General features: G+C 42.7%; 1 protein-coding gene across 1 annotated transcript in view; it reads right to left on the bottom strand.

Moving 5' to 3' along the window:
* Positions 1-21: 21 nt before the first annotated feature.
* Positions 22-22,097, bottom strand: part of grik4 (glutamate receptor, ionotropic, kainate 4) — a gene marked incomplete at its 5' end in the record, with an annotated part of 120,012 nt that continues 97,936 nt past the window's right edge. Inside the window, 9 exons of the mRNA XM_019892659.1 lie at positions 22-754; positions 2,356-2,474; positions 2,555-2,683; positions 3,760-3,985; positions 5,562-5,727; positions 6,385-6,558; positions 8,793-8,902; positions 16,550-16,663; positions 21,560-21,763. Of these exons, the coding sequence (XP_019748218.1) occupies positions 365-754; positions 2,356-2,474; positions 2,555-2,683; positions 3,760-3,985; positions 5,562-5,727; positions 6,385-6,558; positions 8,793-8,902; positions 16,550-16,663; positions 21,560-21,763 (1,632 nt within the window). The remainder of the gene's footprint in view (positions 755-2,355; positions 2,475-2,554; positions 2,684-3,759; positions 3,986-5,561; positions 5,728-6,384; positions 6,559-8,792; positions 8,903-16,549; positions 16,664-21,559; positions 21,764-22,097) is intronic.

The following is a 22,097-nucleotide window of genomic DNA, read 5'->3' as shown; positions in this document are numbered from 1 at the left end:
GGTGTGTTTGTTTATGACACCCCCCCCCCCCGATAACAATATAACAACAATAATCAGTACTGGTAATCCAACAGAGTACAGGAATAATTTAAAAAGATGGGGAGTGAAAGAAACAGCACACTGAGACTTGAAAATACTGCATAGTACAAATGGCCCATGGCTGTTCGTCCTTTGTATGTCCTGTTCGGGGCAGTACCGAGGGCCGACATGAGACAGACTCATCAGTTTGTCCATGAGCAAGAAAAAGACAAATCCGCCCCAGGAGACCCCAAAAAAAAGATGAGTCAGTACCTTGGTCCTGCGTCAGGTGATCCAGTGACAAAGCACCGTCTGACCAGGAAGGCCAACGTCTACATGGTGCGTGTTATTCAGGTTCGCTGCTATTTGTCGTCTTGTCCCACTCTATGCTCTCCTCACTGGGCGTAGGAGACGGCAAGGCGCCGGCTGCCCCCCCAGGACGCATCCTGAGCCCCTGGAAGCGTCTGCACTCGGGGCAAATGCGGATGTGGCTGCAGCCTCTGGCCACCAACGCGGCTTCCTGAGCCAGTCTGTGGGAAAGCGGCTCGGGCAGTCCCGTGCCTGTACACAGCTTGCCGTTGGCGAGGCCCACGGTGGCTGCTCGCGCCCGGCGCTCTTCCTGAGGGAGGGGTGGCGGCCGCGTGACCGGCGACGTCCGGCGGCGTCTCACCTGCAGGCTGTCGTGACACAGGATGATGCCCTGAAGCTCGCGCAGCATCTCCTCGCACACCGACTGCTGGAACGCACCCAAGGGAAGAGGCAAATAAGCAATAAATAGATCAGTGAGTGAAAATGCAAGATAATGTCCCTCGAGGACAGGAGTTGCCCAGCCTTGATCTAACGGGTTTTATGAAATGCCTTTTCAGTATGATGTGGGTTTGCATACGAACATCATTGTTAATATTTTTTAAAATCGGATTTAAAAAGTGAACGGTTAACGGTTCAATACCGAGATGACTGAAAACTTCTTTTTCAGATTTTAGTGCGTTCAAGACAAATTAAAAATACACAAAAGCATGACTTTCGTGGGATTGTAAAAATTCACAAAACTCCCACCCCCGGGAGTTAAATCATAGGGATTAAAACCCGGGGTGGGGGGGAAGTTGAGGTTTAAAGCCCCTCTAAAATGAAACTAACCACTGTATGTTTTCTAAATTTGACACACCACAAGGAAAAGTGATCGTTACAACCCGACCATATTTGAATGATTTAAAAATTCTAAGTGTATACAATGAGGCTTTAAATTCAAGAAAAATCATGCTGGTGTGGGCTGATCTGTTGACTGCATGAAACAACGTCCCGCTGAAAAATCGTTACTACTCTGAATACCCATTGTAGGTAATGTCAATGCAGCAAAGCTTTTTTTTTGGAACCGACTCAGTGGTTCTCCTTCTACTTTATTTTGACGGTTGTCTCTGTGTTTCTCAGTTTTGCCATTCAATGTGTGTTGATGAGGTGCAAATTGCAAATCTTGACCCACAAACTACCATGTGAAACGGCTTATTTCGAGCCTCATTCCATGAAACATACATGTACAAATCGTGAGGTGAAAAACTGATCTATCTTGTTCAAAAAGAAGGACTCAAAAGTCTGCGTTTGACTTTCACATACTGCGTGTTTATTGAAGTAAAGTCACAGTGTCGAGTCCATTTGGAAAAAAAAAGACAGTCATCGAGTATCATTTGAAAGGCATGACATCAGAAATACCGGTCGGCTGAACAAACGGCTTTGCACATCTCGCTGAGACGAATCGAACAGATCAGCTCAGCGTTTGTACCGTTTGTGTCGAAGAAGGCAAACCGATAGCTGTTAGAATGTTTCAATTTGAGACGAGGCTACATTCAACTGACACCCTGATTAACTCCACAATATTAGTGTATAGCAGCTAGGAATAAACACTCGATATAGAACGTCTTCTATACTATGAAATAACCTCCGTATAAGTTGCATCGCTGGCCCGACGACGTGCACACAGTGGAGGGCGTTGAATAGGCCTGCTTGGATTTCGAGGTTGATCATGACGTACGTCATTGATGAATAGGCTATGACTGCCAGCACCATAAATGCACTAAGAGATCTGACTGCATTCAGTATGACATACTTGAAACATTTTACTGTATATTTAAGACTCTTCAGCAATACATCCATATATATATATGTGTAGACCACGGTGAGGTAAATCTTTGGTTTTGTGCTCATTGCGTCTGGAAGCAGATGCTGACTACGGGTCAGACCTGTTCAGTGTGACGGGAGTCTGGCAGCCCCGTGGTGGGGGCGCGGGCGCCAAGGTGGATACAGCGATACGAAGCAGATGCAGGTTACATAGGCCTCTCTCACCTCGCTTCCTGGCGCGTGCCTCAACATCCACACAAACTCCAGCACCGCCATGAAGATGGCCACAAGTAGGCCACACACCAGCACCACGAAGATGCCGCCGATGTTCTCCATGCCCAGACCTGCGGGAGAGGAGCAGGGAGTAAAATTGGAAGGTCAATGAAATGTATCATTGGAGCAAAATGATAAACAAGACAAGAACCTTTGGCCCGGTGGTCCTCTTCCTTTGGACACTTGCCGCCATCCCACCATTTCCTCTTCAGGATTTCCAAGCGATTGTCCTCCTGAAGCTTGAGGATGGCCAGGTCAAATTCATCGCGGTATACAGAGCCTGCAGTCAAAAATTAGGCAAAGCTCTCACACATTCAGACATACAAATGTATATAGGGATACAGTACCTTGGTTTTTCACCGTGACGCCATCAGCATTATAACAGTTTGGCATTTTTAATTGCAGTTAGTTTTTATTTTCTTTGGCTTTTTTTTTTTTTTTTTTTTAATTTTTGATCCCAAATCCCTGATTTGGGATCAGGTATGTTCATTTTTCTTTTTTCAAAAAATGTTTAATTTTAGTTCAGTTTTTATTAGTTTTAATTTTAAGAAATTGAGTATTTGTCAAGTGTAAGTTAAAAAAAGGTGACTAAGTATTCTGCAATAAAGTATCTTGGAGTGGCAAGAAACACCTTTTGAAAAGAACTGTTCACTTTCTGCCAAAGTGCTGCTAGTTGAGAGGTGAGTTGAGTTCTCTGCCACCATCGAGCACCCGCTCGCAAGTCGACGCAATAAAACGAACGACGGCTGATATCCGGAAAAACTCAAGGCACCACTTTACCTTAAAATCAAATGCAACTTCAATTAAATAAGGTTTTGCCGAAGCGCATTTCAATTATCCAGTAGGTGGATATTTTTGGGACACAGAGTCACAGCGTGCACGGTAAATATTGGGCTCATCCATCCTTGAGACAAATTTAAATAACTCCCGTTTACTTTTAAGGTGTTTTTCCCCTCCATTGACACCTCCACTCAACATGTGATCAAAGCAGAAGCAACAGCAAGATATTTGAGTCTCTGAGCAAGCAGCGAGTCACGTCTCACCATGGAGCCAAATTTCAAATTCTCTTATCTTGCCTTCTCCCATCAGAGTATGGAAAGAGACACTCTATTAAAGCATGTTTGAGTTTCTCTCTCTCTCTTTTTTTTTTTTGCATCATCTCACCTCCCTCATCACAGCTACTAATAGTTTGCCTTTGCTCAGGCGCTACTTTTCAATATAACTTTTGACGACAAATCCTCCAACTACTTCTCTTGCTTTTCAAAGTTATGTTCACAGTCTCGCAATAAATTGAAGAAATATCTGATGAATTTATTTGACACAGAAATCTTATTCCCTCCCGTCTCCCCTACTCACCCAGCGGCATTCCGATACCGTAGCCCTTGGTGTCGAGCAGCCCACCGATCTGCGTCAGGTTGCAGTTCCTTTGGCGATAGTACTCGTTCATGGTGCTCTCCAGCAGGTAGGCGTAGTTGGAATTAAGTACGCGAGCGATGCCCTCCTCCGTGCTCTTCACAAACACGCTGGGTTGCTTGGAGTGCATGAAGTTCCACATTCGTTGGTACGTCTGGTAGCGGGAGTTCTGCACAGCCGTGACAGACACAATCATTAGCAGAAACATTTTGCCAGAGATGAAGACCAAGTGTACTTGTTGGATTTGTTATGCATTGGCTGCAGATATTTACGCACGGAATCCAGGCCTTATTTTTATTTGAATCTCAAACATGTGGCTTAACATAGCCCCGATCTCAAATGTGATGACATTTTTCTTCATCCTTTTTTAAAATTTCATTTGCTTTAAGCTGGCCGTAGTGGACGTTGTTATTTTGGTGAAAAAACATTTATCGAACAGTTTGGGTGCATTCCAGGTGCAATGATTGCTGCGTTTCTTCTTCCTCAGTCGGGAACTAATTCAGTGATTCATTTATCTTTTGTAATTAAATAAATCACTTTGAAATGATACTTGTTTTTTTCTGACAGTCATCAATTGTTTCAATGCAATTGCACAATGGAGAGTGGTGAGCATTTCTGCATCACAGTCGAGGGATTCAACTTTAACTCTGGCCCTACTGTGTGGTATTTACTTGTTCTTCCCTCCCTCTTATGTTTTCATAGTAACAATATAACATGTGCATCTCCTTGTGGCATCTTGCTGCCAAGAAACTATGTTGGAGTGAGTTAAGTTACGGCACACCAAAGCTACAATAGTGGCTGCGGTTGCGTTATGCATCCACTAGATGGAACTATTCTAAAGGGAATACAATAAAATATATTTATATAGAGCTTTCACAACCGCTGCAGCTGTAACAAAGCGTTTTACCGGTCTCATTTAAAATACTACGTCCAAGAAATCAGAATATTGATCCATATATAAGGCGCATCGGATTAGAAGGCGCACTGTCGGCTTTTGAGAAAAGTGAATGCTTTCAGGTACGCTTTATACTTGCAGCTTTTTGCAGGAGTAACTCCCTATCCACAGTGAATAGCAGGGGGAAGCCTTTGATTTAATAAAAGTTATTGTACAATGTTTTATCATGACAGTTGAATGACCGTGGAAGAGATCAGTTCTACTTTATTACCATTGCTTTCTCTGTGAAATATTCGGACCGACTTGAGTTCAAGTGACTTCTTCCAGCGGAAGTAACACATTCGGTGCACATTGTGTTACTTTATGGGCAAGTTCTCTTTCCTCTGCTCTTCTCGCAGAACACATTCTTCACGTTAACATTCGAACTTGCCCTCCTCTTTCTTTGAGCTTGTCTGCGCCGACATAATTAACAGTCCGGTGGGCTATAAAGCACACAGGGATGTAGCCACCAGGCCAATGTATATTATTCATTCGCTCCATATCATTCTTCTCTGCCTCGCTTCCCCTGTCACATACTCTTTCTCTATTTCCCACAGTGTTTGTTTTTTCCAAAGGTCACGGTGGGTGCTTCACTTGTGACTTGCATCTTGGCTCCTGAGGATAAAGCTATTGAGTGGTTATGGTCAAGGAGGCAGGAAACATGTGATTAGCGCACGACTGGAAGGTGAGCAGGGGGATAACATCCCCGATGACCCATTGATTGAGGCCTCTTCTGTCAGACTGCATGTGTTTCATAGTGACTGAGCACCTAAACAATCTATCAAAAGCAATGATGTGCGTGAGCCCTGACCTGGAAGAAGGTCATGGTGGAGCCGCCGTGCATGGTACCATACTCGATCGTTGTCTGATCCGCCAGGTCATCGACTGACTCAATGGGCACCTCCATCCTCTGAACGGTAAGGAAGGCGGCCAGGTTGGCAGTGTACGACGAGATGATGATTAATGTGAACGCCCACCTACGCATGGGAGACGAGAGCATATCAAAGTTTTGATGCAAATGAGGAGACAGTTGTATGGAGAGCGAGGGAGAGCCAGGAGCTTTACAATGAAGGGACACCTGACACGATAGGACGTTGCAGCGTGTTCATGAGGAGGGAATGGGTGAACGTAATAATGTGATAAAGGTCTTGTATTTGGTTTGCATTCAGTTGTTTCACGCTGATTGTTGTTCCGTCGCTTATTTATTCGAGGTGGCCCAATGACATTGGGCAAAGTGGCTGCTCATGAAAATTCGGCCAACCTGCATACATTTATATCCCTATAATCCTGATGAATGTACGCAGCCCCATTATTTTTTTAGAAAAGGTTTATGCCCTGACATGACATTTCAAGTTACACTCGCCACGCGGAAGCTTCAGAATAATTTATTGCCTATGGCCTGCAAGTATTTTCTATACAATTATTTGCCATCGTTATAACTTGACTCTACAACACATATTTCCAAATATTTACATTCCTAGGCCCACCAAAAGCTGTTGAAATGAACCCATTTCCTTGAAACTCGGTGCAGGAGCGCAAGAAACCTGCAGGGCAACCGAACGAATTAAACCAGACAAATGAATCAAGCTGACAAGATGACAGACCAGCAACTATGATGTGTGCACCACACTGACCACACTCCGCTGACACAGCGCGTGGACAGTGCTCTGGGGGCAATGGTGGACCCTTGCTGCATGAAGCCCCCGACAGGGAACCACAAGCTGTTTCCAAGGGAGTACTGATTGATGAGTAGGTTGCAGCGTCCTTTCAGGCAGGGGTGCGGGTTGTACCACTCGTACGGTGTCAATCTGTGAAGAACAAGACATGCTAGAGTGTACTGAGCTCGAGGCAACCAGTCTGAGAGGGAATACGAGTGAGTTCGGGTATTGGCATTAACATAAAAAACAGGTAAAACAGAGGAGAGGGAGTTAAATCCAACAGTTACAAAGTCTTTTGGTTGCCTCCAGAGTGTCTGCTAACTTCTTATTCTCATGTGCTGCCTACTTTAATATTAAACTAAAGTTTGTAACACATGAAACAGTGCTGTTCAGGAAAGTTAACTTCCTGCAGTTGATATCAAGCATGAAGATCAGCTAGAAATAATGCAAGATTTTCAGTATGAATTTCGTCTTTTCGTCATTTTAAGCAGACTTAGTCTTGTAGCATAATCTTTGAAAAACAATTAAATTTTATACAGTGCCAAGAATACGACACACTACTTGGACTAGTAAGTAGTTTAACCATTTTTCAGACTATACGTAGCATACATTTTGTAGGCCCAGCTACAAATCGAGTGACATGGCTGAAACCGACTGAACTGTCGCACCATGTGCGGGTTTTGGCAACAGCTCGTCATGACTGGCTGACCGTCGACCACTTCAAATTTCAATCACCAGTGGACACAGTTGCAATGTTGCAGATGTAACAACTAATCAAATAAACACATAAGATTTCATAAAAACAAAGAAAAGATTCTGGTTTTGAAGCTTCAGTGAGGCTCATCCGGCCAGTGTAGCTAGAAATCAAAGTGGGGAGAGTCTTTGCCCATGAAAGGACTCTCGCCTGTTGGCATTCCACTTCTTCATTGATATTTGTGCCATGCTTTTTTTGTTTGGTTTGAAAAAAAAAAAAACGTTCTATTGTAAATGTATGTGGAGTTTAATCGCCTGGTGTTTGAAAAAATGTTTCTTACTAGTAAACTGGAGCCAATCCCTTGCTAACTTTCGGCAAGATACAGTGCAAACCACGGACTGGTTTCCAGCCAATCACAGGACACAGTGAGTCTTCTATGAACTTAACGCGCAATAAAAAAAACAAAAAACGTTGGTGGGAGGAAGGCCAAGTACTCAGAGGAATCTCCACAAGCTCGGCAAGAACATGGAAACTCCACATGGGCAAGCTGGAGCCAAGATTTGAACCCAGAACCTCAGTCGTAAATCAAGACATGCTAATCACACTCTAGCGAGTAACAATGCACCTTGAAATTAACACAGACAAGACAGAGTGGCCCCAGGAAACTTGGAGACATTAACATCGACAGCTGTTCCAGGCACCCTTCTCTTGAAGTCTGCAACTTCACTATTTTTCTGGACTTCAACCTATTGTTCCAATCCAACATCAAATTCACCACTAAGTCAGCCTCCTTTCACCTTAAAAGACATGGTTAGACTCCGCCCATCACTTATTGGGCTCACTAATGTGCCACGGCACAGTGTTTGGGAATACTGTACAATGGAAAATGGATGAATGAATGGATTTTATTCCATTGCTTTGTTTGGAGTTTCAGTTCTCTATTTGACCACCAAGTGTCAGTGTTACGCTGAAGACGCAGCCCGGGCAAGGGCCCATCCCTTCTACTTGTGTTGGATATGATCACCTGCAGAGATTGCGTGAAGTGGATAACAACAGGTGTCTTCGCCCCCATAGAACTAACCACACAAACCCTATTCTGCTCTCTGGTCTCTTTTGTTTCCTTTTTGCCCCAGTAGTCTTTTCTCACCTCAACTTCACACGCAGCGGAAGCTTTTCAGCAATCTCCAAAGAAACCACAGATCCTTTATTTTATTTGACAAAGGCCTGCTGGGACAACCAAGTAAGTAGCTTCAATGATGATTGCAGCTTTCTTGTCTTCGGCATCAGACAAAAAGACTTACTTTATCTATCCATCCATTGTCAACACCGCTTATCCTGAATAGGGTCGCGGGGAGTTGCTGGAGCCTATCCCAGCTGACTTCGAGCGGAAGACAGACTACACCCTAAACTGTTCGCCAGTCAGTCGCAGGGCACGCATAGAGACAAACGACCATTCACACCCACATTCACTGAGTGGGAACCTATCCCACGCTGCCCGCACACAAGTCTGGCGACTCCTTACGTGATCTAAATTTCTTTAAAGACAGACTTACATTTCACCTAAGTTGATTTGAAAATAGATGTGGTGGATATTGAGACAAAGCAAAAACACTGTAAATAATTGTAAGAAATTGTTGAATTCGGAAAAGGTCTGCTGTGTCTGTGTGCGTGGGCGTGTGCCTTTGTCTACCTGGCCACCAGGAAAAGCACGCAGCTCACGGCCAAGTAGGCCAACAACATGAAGAGCCACACGCCTGGGGAGAACGGGTCCAGGAAGGAGAAGTAGCCTGGACGCCGACCCTGTAACACACAGAAACGTGTTTACAAGTGTTCAACTTTTGACCATGTTACAATCAATCACAGAATCCATCCCGACCAGGGCGTTCAAAGCGGGAGGGTTGAGACTTTTAAAATGCCTCCTCTTTAAAAGGTCAATGAGATTAATTAGTGGCCAAAGTTGCACGTTGAATCCACAGTCCCACAGGCTGAGTTGACTGTGAGTTAATCAACATTTGCAGCTGTCTGCAACAGTGCGGCAGTAAACAATGCTTGTTGGGTGTGATAAGTATAGATTTCCCTGTTGTAAACTGATAGCATTACAATAATATGCTCTTGTTTGCACGTAAACATTCAGATCAACAGTCATAAAGCAGGTCTCCCACGGACAGTAAATACTACAGCGTGGTGGTGGTGAATCGTGAGACAACATGACAAATAAGACTTTCTATTCCCCAGGATCAAGCTGTAAAAAAAAAAGAATTTTCACAATTTATGTCAAGTTCTAAACAACACAATATAGTAAAAGACATGACTCAATTACTGGAGGGGGGAAAACAACTCAAAACAGTATAATCAAAGCAACAGGGGGCGAATTTCATTTAACATTAAGCACACAAGGGTAATAAAAAGGACATCTAATAGAGCCGCTTTTAAAAATAAATACATTCTTTTACCACCCAACCTGAAACTAACAATATAATACAGTCATGCAGACGGAAATGAAGAAGAGATTCACAACTACTGTAAGTGATTCTGTAAGCTGCAGTAATAATACTCATTCTTCACAAAGTATGAATAATACATGCACGTGCGCATTGTTGTATTGTTTGTCAGTGTGTGTTGACTACACCGAATGAGTTAAAATATCCATTGTTTAATGCGCTACAAGACCGCCACATAGATGCTACTTGTTAGCATGCATGTGGCGTTTTGTATTGTTTTAACTGGGAGTAGCAATTAACAGCTTGAAGTCTCGTTTTGGCTATCCACCCAACTGCTGCTTCTCGTAAAGTTGAAAATGAGTTCATGGCCACACTCGGTGATTTTTTTTTCTTTCTTTTGTCCTCATGATTCACAGAGGCCGAATAAAAAAACAAAAAAAACAAACCTAATTGACAGAGCATGGGGTAAAAAGCAAAAAATATCTCTTCAGATGTAGGCAGTTTACATTAAAAGTCGTCAAAAGTAAATACTCAACAAAGCACAGATACCTACAAAAAAAAAAACAAAACATGAGCACAGTAACAAAGCATTTCTACATCATCTCTTCCCCTTACTGTTAGTAAGTAATAGACCAGAGAGAATACAGTGCTTCAGTATTTATCAGCAACAGCCACTGTCCTCTAAATGGAAGCAATTACGAGTGAAGCAGTGCCACAGCGATGCGTACACTTATACTGTATGTGTGTGCTGTGTGTGCGTTTGCGCATGTGTGTGGCGCAGACATTCGGAATAGGATCCACTTCCACAAAGATATGCCATCTTTGTGACCGTGAAAGGGTCAAAAGGACAGTGAAACAGTGGAGGCGAGCACATGACCAATTGTTCCGTTGGCAACAATGGAATCATGTATCCAGCTCTTCAGTTACCATTTCATCAGCCCCACAAAAATCAGTCCAACTCTGAATTGTCAATGATAACGTCTCCGGGGATGCGGTTGCATGCGAGGATGCCTCGCTAATATGTTGCTTAGCCCCGAGCAAAATGAAATTTGCGGCACATCGGTGGAATCGTTTGGTTGAGAATTTGTCAGGACCAACGAAGCCTATTTAAAGCTGCGCTGAGATGAGCATTCATTGATGCAGTAGGCTGGCAGTGCAAAAGAGGAGAGAATGGACGGTTTGGAGGCATGATGAGAATTTAACACTCATGATGATGAAAACTTGGTGCTGTTGTGACTGCGCTAATGGGCCTTTGTGCTGACACGCCTCCTCTACTTCTTCTTTGCTGGTGGAGACCGGCTGCGTGCTGAAGCAGCATTCTGTTAAGTGCCAAGCCCTCTTCTCCGCATTTTAAGTTCCACCTAGGTGCCATTAGAAAGATGAAGAGAACTGCAGAGATGCTCCGGATGGTGGCTCAAAGATCCAAAATCGAGACTGAAAGCACGTGGCTTGCAATAATTTAAAAAAAAAAAAAAAAAAAGTCGAAATAGCATTGAGTTATGCTGCAGATCTCTGTGCTTTAATATGTTTGTATTGAGACAAAATTATGCTTTCAAGAGCTGCAGGGCAAATAATCTGCGAGAAGGCTGCAGCAGGTACACGATTTTGCAAATGGAACTGCATAAAAAGAATCCACATTTCCATTTTATTTCTGTTCAATCTGTCTCCTTTCAAAATATAAAAGAAATCTTATTATGCCTGTTAGCTATTTTTTGTCTTTGTAGAGCATGAATCTTAAAACAAAATCCATCAGTGGTAGATAAATAGCGGTGCCTTGATTTACTAGTTTTATTGCCTTTGTGCCAAAATGCTTTTCTCAAAACACTTCTTCTCAAACTGTTGGGGTGGTTCTGTTTGTGACACATTGTGCGCCTTGGCCACACACAAGGGGGCAGTATTATGAACATTCTTTTTGTTATTTTTATTATTTTTGATACATGGGAGGAAGTCAGAGCACCTGGAGAAAACCGACACAAGAATGGGAGGAAATGCAAACCCCACCTGGGAAGGCTGAAGCCGAGATTCAAACACCAAATCTCAAAATATGAGGAAGGTAACACGGTAAAACATAATTGGCGTGACAGTGGCCGCCATCTTGTGGCAGTTTTACGATTGCGAACTACAAATGTGAAATTAGATAGATCGAAAGTTGACATTAATTCCATGTAATTTTAAGGAAAAAAAAAAATCTATCAAAGTTTTTTTTTGGGGGGGGTGTGGGGGGGATTATATGTATCAAAAGTACTGGTGGTATCGGTACTTGGTATCGGTGACTACTCAAGGTTTATTACTGGTATTGGCCTGGAAAAAAAGGTGGTATCGAACATCTCTACTTATTTCCATATTCTGCAAGGTCAAAATAGCACCAGGTGCGATGAGATTAATCACTCCCCAACAGCGGAGGAGACTGCGTGTGGCATGCGCCTGTAATTGAGGATCGAGTGCCACTAAAAGGTTCGCACACTTTTGAATAATAACTTGTAAGCAAATATTGAATGTATTTCAGACAGTCACAAGTGCTTTCCAGTAAATGTTTGGCCTGTGCTGCTTCGGCGCGTTCCCTGTATTTGTGGGAAAGTGTTTGTTTGTTTGTTTGTTTGTGCAGGACAGACAGTGAGACCACTGCGCTGTGTTTGTGTTTGCGTGTCGACACTTTGGAGCTTGTCAGGAGCTGTTTGTGCTGTCATCCATTGGCAATGTGGGTTTGGGCACTCCACTGTATGCGTTTCTGGTCGTTGAGGAAGACGCGGGTTGCAATTTCTATGAAGTGGCGCAGATCAGTTCAATGCGGAATGGTAAACACTGATCTCGTTTGTGATCGGATGATGATTGGCCTGATCTACACGTTTACTGTCAGACCACAGCAGTGTGAAACGGTCTAATCAGACCGTTAAGCAATATAAGACAAGCTTGAGTTTAATTTGCCTGAAAAGTAATGATTCTCTTTTGATCGGTCTATGTGTCTGTGATTCCCGTGCTGATGCCCACTGCAAAACATGTCAGACAACAACCATCATCCAGAATCAAATTTTTCAAGGTACAATGCTTCATGTAACACTTTCCGCTTTGTCCAAGACGAGTGATGTTAATTAATTTAATTAAATTAATTTAGTAAGTTGATTAGTCTTCTGGTTTGCCCTTTTCGTGTTATGGTAGAATATGAAGTGTTTAACACATAACTATAGAACAGAAGGTTTAGGTTAAAGCTGACCGAAATTTTACAGCATTCACTTACTAAATTAACTCAACACATGGTGTTCACCAGCCATTTACATAGCACACGTAAACATTGACAAAGTAATTTCGTCGGACAATGGTCGGTTGAATGACTCATCATATGAATAAAACATTTTGTACGTGCTATACCGGCAAAACACTTAAGAGCCAGCCTAATCCCTTCTTTTGACATCTGATGGTCTTGTTTTGGCTTTTGCATGTCTGAAGGAGCTGGTGAGGTTATCCAGTCAAGGATTTCACCTCTTCCCCCCGCCTCTTTATATGCACACCACACTGTTAGCCCCTGGAGACTGCCTGCCAGAATACTGACTCACTGAAGGACATTTCCCATTGTCATTTCAACTCTTCTTCTTCTTGGCTTGCATCTCTGCTCTCATCATTCCATCCCTTCCCTCAGCATACTCCTCACTCATTTATTTCTCCTCTCTCCTCTTTCCGATCTTCTGTATTTTCCCTCTGCTCTCGCAGGGGCAATTCGAAAAGGGAGTGTTTGATTCAGTGGAGGTCGGGGGGTCACTCGCAACATAATCTCACTGCCTCTCGGGCTCTGCCATACACAAGCAAACACAAGAGCGCACTGCTTTCAAACTGTCTCCAGCAGGGGTGACCAACATGTGGTGCGCGAGCTGCCTCAATCCGGCTCTCAGATCATAAATGAAAGTAAAAGAAGCTCCATCGGTCTGAGTGGACGTGCATTCTTACAAGAGTGACACAACAGATTTATTTCAGCCTTCCAACAAATGACAGGAGTGTCGCTCCTGTCAGCGAAACAGCACAAATATTTGAAATAGCAAGAATGTATAGGTTGTAGAAGTTGATTCTATGAGATGTACCGTATGTCTGACTTATGTATAATGCGTGTGACTCTTACCTAGTCAAAACATTATGTGCGTGAGTCAATCAAGCTTTGGACACGACACCGCTGCTGATAGTGACACCGCTCCTTTTCAGCCCGAATGAACCTGTATTTTTAATTATGCAACACATCTACTACAAGTGACAATTTTTCGTAAGAGTACCTGGCTTGAAGGCAATGAGCCTCTTGATAAGTCTTAAGGACTCCTTTACTTCACTTAGCCTTGTAGTGCAGAGGATGAAGGTGACAGGGGTGAAAGATTCTATAAGACGAGGCTGACAATAGCTCAAGGTTACACAGCGTCACCGTTCATATCTATGACGACCGACTGAGGCCAACAGTGCCATGCGCATAAACTGTCTGCTGATATACACCAACACAACAACAGTCAAGGTCAAACTGTTTCAGGGCAACAGTTGACTTCCTGCTTTTGCGTATGTAGATTTTTTTTTTCTCCCAACGGGATATAATGGAAATAAACATGATCTGCTCCAGGGTTGGATTGTTGCCATCAGAAAACCATGACAGTAACCCTGCCGCGATGAGTGGAAATGTCGCGAGAGATTGATGCATCCTCAATGTTTATGATCATGTACAGTATGTAAATAGCTTTAACCGTAAATCTACAGCATGAATGATCATTTCAAAACACTTGGAAGTTTATTTTAAATTCATCTTACAACCTTACCTTTAAGAATAAATGCCTATCAGCAGAGCAAAAACACGCATGCGGCAAATACTCTTTGTAAGTTCTGCGAACAACCCAGGCTAAACTTAGCTCCTCGCGGGGTACAACAGTTTCAAACAGTCGAGATGTATTTGTCATACCTCCATGACGCCAATTACAACTATGAGCCAGGGCTTCGTCACCATCTTGGCACATCTTACCGCCTGGCAGAAACCCACACAAAGTTGTTGCGATTAAGCATAATTTTTAGTGACAAGTGAAGGATAGAATTCCACAGAGTTAAACAATTCACATTCGGAAATGTATTTTCCCATCAATGTATCCCGTTTCTAAAGCGCATGTCGTCACTTGGGTCACAGCTGATTTTGGCCAAGACGTCAGACACACACTTGTCTGGTCAATCGCATGACACAAAGAGCCAAAAAGATTCACACTCACATTCAAACTGAGAGTCTTAAATGCACCCAACGTGTACGTTTTAGGAATGGATAAGAAAGCTGAACCAAGCGGAGAAAACACAGGGAAGCACGAAGCGAAGACACGCAGTCCACACAGGACGAGATTCGAACCCAGAACCTCTCGACATTGTGTCAGACATGCTAACCACCATTCTCCAACACATTAACAATGACATTAAAAAACACACACAATGAATTGAGTGATTGATTGCTCAACACCCGCATACTCGATCAAGGCCATTTAGTCAAATGGCCTTGTGAGACCTGAACTCATCTAACTCCATAAAGTCGGTTTTGACTTGAAATTTTCTACTCCATTTGGCTTTAAATTTGTCTGGAAGTGCAAAGAAATTAATAATGTGACAAGAATGATACATAGAGATACGCGAGGTGTGCAGAAAATGCAAACAAATGGCCAATTACCTTTGAGAAATGACCACATCACATTGTCTCACGATCGTTGATCTGACTGGAAATTGCATTCAAAGTTTAAAATAAGCCGCGCACCGCACTGAAGAAATCAATGGGTGTCACGTCAATGGTGTATTACAAGTGCACAAGAGCAGTCAAGAAGGGGATTAACTGGGACCCCTTTTATTTTCAAACCTTCTGCTCATCGTTGGGTCTTTTGATCGGAAGTTGTCCTCTACGTTTGTCTTCTAATGACACCTGTCGGTGTTATTCGACAAAGACATAACCCCTTTGAGGCCAGCGTAATGACGAGTCTTGAACGCAAACAACAGGACAAGGACGTCTTTGTCTTTTCTATTTATCAAAGAAGAAAATAATACAAACAAGGGTTCTCTTTGTTTGTTTGTCTTAATTTGTTTGGTCAAATCTATCTCTCATGTCCAGCTCCTTTTTCTCCGCACTGTCGCCAGTCGTGTGACGTCATTAACAAGTAGTCCAACAAAGAAATATTCTAACGTGCATAAAACAATAATGACAAATATGTCAACTGGGTTATGAAATATGCCAATTCAACCTATCAAGACGACACGGAATATGGAACACGCCACCAAAATCAACCAATATTAGATTGGCACCTACAACAACTTACCGAAAAATAGTGCGACAACCGGGTCATGCCTGTGCCATTTCAACCGGATGTTTGTATGTTTGTGCGCCCACACGCATTTGCGAACCCTGTGGGATGTCAGCCTCGTGTCGCTTCAAGCTGCCAGCTGTTTGCCTACCTCCTACTTCAGAGACGCCACACCAGCCGGCAGCTTTTTAAAGCTGCACCTGCTGAGGCCATCGATTGATTCTCCCCAACTGCTCAATTGAGTGCCTGGCTGCTCCATCTATTAGTACTGTGTGCTGACCACGGGGAGGTACAAAAGAGGGGATGTTTACAAGGATGGGAAACAGGACAGCAATAGAGAATGGGAATAAATGCTCCTGAAGGATGACAAAAGACAGTTCAGGCTGCAATCGGTGCTATGCTAAGCGCTCCTTGTGTCACCTTGGGTGTTAGAGGAGGGCGGCCCTGATGAATGGGCCTCTGATTCTGCAAACATTGGCTCGCATTCTGCTCCACTTTAGTTGCTACAATATTTCCAGCTTGGGTTTCCTCTCTAGATACAGCAGAGGTTAAGCAGGGCGCAGGGTAGAGGCAAGAAACATCAGCTATGCGGTCTTGTGTATGTGTCAAATACAGAACTATCACCCATAACTATCACTACGCCTTTTAATACGGTGCACCATATGGTCGTGAAAATACGGTAATGTCATTCAATCGGCTGGATTGTGTGGGATGTAACTCACCAGGTGGACGCGGTACATGATGCTGATGCCGAGGGTCATAAAGGGCTTGGAGAAGTCAATGACCTTTTCACGCTCCGCTGTGATTGTGAGGCCAGCGACTGCCAAGTCAGCTTTCTGAAACACAGACAGTAAATAGTTCCATGTGATGCAGAGTCAAAAACCACCTGTGCCAATGTTTTTGTACTTACAGAGACTCGAGAGTCTTACAAAACAAATACTGCACATTTGGCAGCTTTGAGGGTGCTTAAAAAAGTAGGCCATGAACATATTCAGACATTTCATCAATGACATGTTTTACAATCAATCAATCAATCCATGAATGAAACAAGCACAACAAAGAGTCCAAACAGTGGCTAAATGAAGCCGTTTTGTATAATCCATCATTTGTGTTATTTGTGACACGATCCGTAAACGGACCAGATGGGAAGCGGATCCCACAAACATAGACTCAGGCAACGGTACAAAAAAAATATTTACAGAAAAAACGAAGGACTGACAAAGTGGAAACAGAAAGAGCTGGCAACACCAGAACCAGGAAAATCCCCCCCCCCCCCAAAAAAAAAAACCAGCACTTGCAAACGGCATGGTAATCTTGAATCCTGAAAATACACAAACCGAAATGGTAAGAGTCCAATTACACAAAACTTTAATCAGCCAATAATAACAAGAAATGCACAAAAGAACAAAACAAAAGAAGAAACTATCGAAGCAAGAGCGACTATAAACATGGACGTGTTTTTTCTCTTGAGCAAACAGCAAGCAATGTAATAATCTGACAAAGACTTGACAGTCCTTGAATACTTGACAAGACTTGATTGTGAACGAGAAACGGGTTCACCGCTGAGGCATGCCCTCCACTCCAGCTGGTGCCGAAAACAAAAACAAAGACAGAGCAGGACATGAGAATTTCTACTGAGGAGACCGACATTCACAGGGTGTTGGAACATCCCGTAATCTTGACAAATGACAAAATGTAGGACTTTGTCAGGGTTTGGCATCAACAGTATGGTATGGTGTTGTTCAGTTTGTGCTGATCCAAATTACAATTGCCTTGGTGATGGGATGTGCTGTTCAAGCAGCTGTGGTTGTGTAACTTTTGTATTGGCGCCTCTTAAGATTGTGCAGGTGTACCCAATCGAGTACGTAGCCTTGGTCTGAAAACCCACTTAGGCTGAAAGTTTGGAAAAGACATTTATATGGCAGATAAATAAGTGGTCGAAGCAGTGGCTGGTAAAACCTGGTAACAAAATGGCCAAGAAGAAAACAAGGCAGTAAAATGTAACTGCGAGGGCGTCTTCATCTCCCCGAGGGACACAAAGTGGAAAGGGGCAGCACGTCGGCCGCTGCGGGAGACTGAAGGGGATTGCGAAGAACGAGAGGTAGAATGAACAGGAAGGTAGGGGATGGGGGTGAACACGGGATCACTTTCAGATGCCACTGCAAATGCATGACCTGCTGTTCTTTGTTAGATTTGTTCCATAATTAATCAAACCTTTAGATCACATTTAGAAGACTGGCCTTTGAACCCTCACCTTCTGCTCAGTCTTTGCCTACATTACTGCACTACATTAACATCTCTCACCTACAGTGGATATTGAAAGTTTACACGCCCCTGTTCAAACGCCACCTTTTTGTCATTCAAAACAAGCTCAAAACAATTTAAATTGTGTAGGAACTTCACTACTAGAGGTCTGCCTATGTTCAGAATCAGCCAATTACATTCAAACTAATGGGAGTCAGCACACGACAGCTACCATTTGAAGCATCTCTGATTAACCCCAAATAAAGTTCAGATGTTCTAATATATGCTTTTCCTGACACTTTTGTTGTCACATCTTTCCGGACAAGCCATGGTCCGCACAGGGCTTCCACAGCATCAGAGGGATCTCAATGTTCAAAAGTATTACAGTAAGGAGAAGGCTACAAGATAATTTCCCAGGAATTAAATATACAATGAAACGCAGTTAAAAAAAATAAAAATAAAATAATAATAATAATATTAATAATAATAAATAAAATAAAATAAAATAAAAATGTGACATTACCAAAAAATGGATGTCCCTCTGAAAAGGATGCAAAAGCACAAAGGAGAAAGATGAGGGAGACTACCAAGACAGCAACACTGAAGAGTTGCAGGAATTACTGACAAGTACTGGTACTGTACTGGCTGTTAAACACAGATAACAACCACCTCCTGTCTTCTATACATGTCTGACCTATGGGGTAGGGTGACAAGACGGAAGACTGCATAAACCTTATTTGTGAGCTCGGTGCTCCCACACACGAGCACATTGCTTACGGTGGCCTATCCTGCTGCCTGACGCACCTCCAGGCTTTCACCCTTCATCATCAGCGAGACCAAACCTTTGCCTTGTTTTTCTTTCTTTTTTGAATTTTTATTTATTTATTTTTTTTAGAAACCTACAGTCGTTTGAAAGTCTGATCGGCTGCACCCAGTGCCGGAAGGAAGCCACACGCGGGAAGGAGCCACCGAGGCAATTTCTACAAAGGCAGATCCTTTGCAAGATGAACACGCAGCCGTAACAGCAGCTGAATTATTTATGTGACAATAGAATATTAATATTGATGACTGGATTTCTTTGCCTGCCTGCTGTTATGCCTTCTAGTGTTAGTCACTGGAAAAAAAAAAAGGCTGTGGTTCAGTTTCCTGTTACAGCTTTGTATCCAAGTAAAAGGGCTTCAAAAATATGTTAGGACGCAGTAAAAAAAAGTATGCTGATCTGGGCTGCCCCGGCATGTCTAATTGTTATTTTAGGTTGAGTGACAGCCTTCAAATTATTGCAATGAAATATTGTTCAAAAAGCAACAGCAGGTACACAGACGACTATTTTAACGGTTGTCCCAGGATGTCTACTGTCAATGCCACCCAGTGAGCTGACAATCACTGCACTTTGGTCTTCTATTTTTTGCTTTTCATCATCTTGTAAGCCTTTAACCAAACAGGATGAATTGTTTCATTCCACAGTGGAAACATCCCTCCAAAAGACCTTTAACCCGTGACAAATCTCACTGCTCTGTCATTTTGTCAGCCCCTCACAGACGAAGTTGCCGTTTGAAACACAAAAGACACGTTTCCAACGATCGAGTGGCGACACGTCAATGAATTCTACGAAGAAGAATGTGCTCTGCTCCCTACTGCTAGCACAATGCGCAACTGAGGCTGGAAACTCAGGGCAAGCATCATTTTTATCTGTATATCAACTTTTGACAAATCTATTCATCACCAAATTAATTTTGGTTATCTGAGTTGCGGGAGCAGCAGTCTTTGCAAGGGACGTCTGACTCCTCTGGACACAAGCCTTTGTTCCACAGGTGAGAAACCTGTCACGTTCCCCTGATAGGCCTCTTCCCCTTGTTTTAGCAGGGAGACGCCGTGGCCTTACCAGTGTGTTCTAGGTTCCTCCCGGGTGGACGTACTAGAAAAATTTGGTCTGAGAGGTGTCTAGGAGACAATAGATGCTAATGCTAGCACTACCACCTAAGGACTGATAATTAGCGGTTGGGTTGGAGTTAAGTGTGGGTTGCTGCAACATGAAATCTGGTTGTATTCATACATAAACGCAAAAAAAAAAAAAAAAAAGTGAACTCTACCAAACTAAAATACAGTGGAACCTAGGTTTACAGACGACCCGCTTTACAAACAGTTGAGTTTAAAGCAACACACGTGATACACTATTTTCGGTTTACGAACAGTCTTGTCATGGCCATGGAAGGTTCAGAACTTTGTGGTTTTTCTCACATTGCATACATATAATTGGCTCTTTGCCTGAGGTATGTTTGTTTCTTAGCATAAAAATGACTGCTTTGTGGGTGGTGGTGGTGACCTTCTGGGGCTAGCAGTAGCCTGTTGAGAAACAGGTGCACCGCTGAAGAACAGATTGAAATTCAATTCATAACTCGAGGTTACACTGTATTTCTAAATTGGACTATATTGACTTTAACCGAACACAGATTTAAAAAGCAAAGTATACGTTTTGGGGCTGGAACGGATCAATTGTATTCTCATTCATTTCAATGGGAAACAGAACTCTTGGTTTACAAACGTTTTGGGTTACAAACGAATTACATTCTCAACCCGAGGTTCCACTGCATACTGCTTTGTAGAAAACAGTACAGTCGACCTTAACCGAAGGTGAATCTCGCAGAGACGCTGATAAAAATAACAAGAACAGGAGCGCCTTACTTTGCATACGCAATGACTTCCATTAGTATTACGCCAAACATCCAAGTTTCATCTCCGTAACACCACCTCCAAGTCCCCTTTGAAGTTTGTCCTCACCCTCTCTCCTACTTTTTGCTCCCCTATCTCAACTTGAATGTCTTTTAGTTCATGTTTCCACTGAGCTGTACAGTTCAGTATCTTCTTGGCATGTGGATGTTTATGACAAGATCTTTTGTTTTATTAAAAGGAGAGTTTTGTGTTCTACTCATCCCATTTCTTATAACGTACGAAAGCGAAGACGATCGTTGACAAAGAATAGCACAACCGCCGCTTCCCTGAAAGTGGCTGCCAAAACGTTGCACAGTGTGGACCGGCTGCTTTCGTACACATCAGAACTTTACGTGACAAAGCAGTTGGCATTTTCTTTGTCTAAGTGTACTCTTTTAATGGGACTTCAAGTCTTCAGACCTCCCGGAGAGGTTCAAAGAAAAACAACACTTGTCATTCAGAGGGAAATGTCTGGAAATGCCGGAAAAGACCATTTGTGAGTTGACATTTTTAATTCTTCTCAATGTCAAATCTAAACTAATATACACCACAGGGCATATGATAGGGAAAAAAGTTTCAATAGTCAAAAAAAATCTGTACCATTTAATAAGACTCCAGTGAGAAACTAAGAAGTATGATCATGTAAAGTACTTTTTTTCCCCTTTTAAGTGTTTGAATGCGAGTCCCTTGAGAATACGACTCACATGCGTGGTATCATCGCTATGTATATCTGATGAGACAAACATGTTCATTTAAGCTCAGAGGACATATTTACATACCCTTGAAATGAGCTCTCCGACCATCCCGCTCCATGTTCCATTGGCTCCGGGGACTCCATACAGTCCATCCCCCACCAGTCGGATACGATACTTGAACTTGAGTATGGCTGCCAGCTCCTTCAGCATGTCCACACAAAAGCCTTCGTAGCGCTCATTTCCTTCCAGGTCATGGTGATCTGTCCGCAGCATCACGTATGGATTCTCCTGAATTAGAAAGCATTTCCATTATTGAAAAATAATGCATAAAAAAAACAACCAAAAAAACAAAAAAAAACCAATCCAAATAAAAAAAAAATACATTAAAAAATACACATTTGCATATTAAATCACAATTGTAATATTAAGCCTGAGCAAAGAAAACTGTAGTGCAAATTATATCATTGAAAAACACATTGGATTGGATTGGATTGATGGCAGTTCCATTCATTTCAATGTGAAAGGTGGATTTGAGATGTGAATGTTTTGCTTTAAAAATTGTGCTCCCAAATTAAGGTACTACTTGCATTTGAAATGAAACAGTAAAGGAATAAAAAAACAA

This window comes from Hippocampus comes, unplaced genomic scaffold, assembly GCF_001891065.2.
Source record: "Hippocampus comes isolate QL1 unplaced genomic scaffold, H_comes_QL1_v1.1 scaffold72, whole genome shotgun sequence".
Taxonomy (NCBI): domain Eukaryota; kingdom Metazoa; phylum Chordata; class Actinopteri; order Syngnathiformes; family Syngnathidae; genus Hippocampus; species Hippocampus comes.
This window is presented reverse-complemented; position numbering and strand designations above follow the sequence as displayed.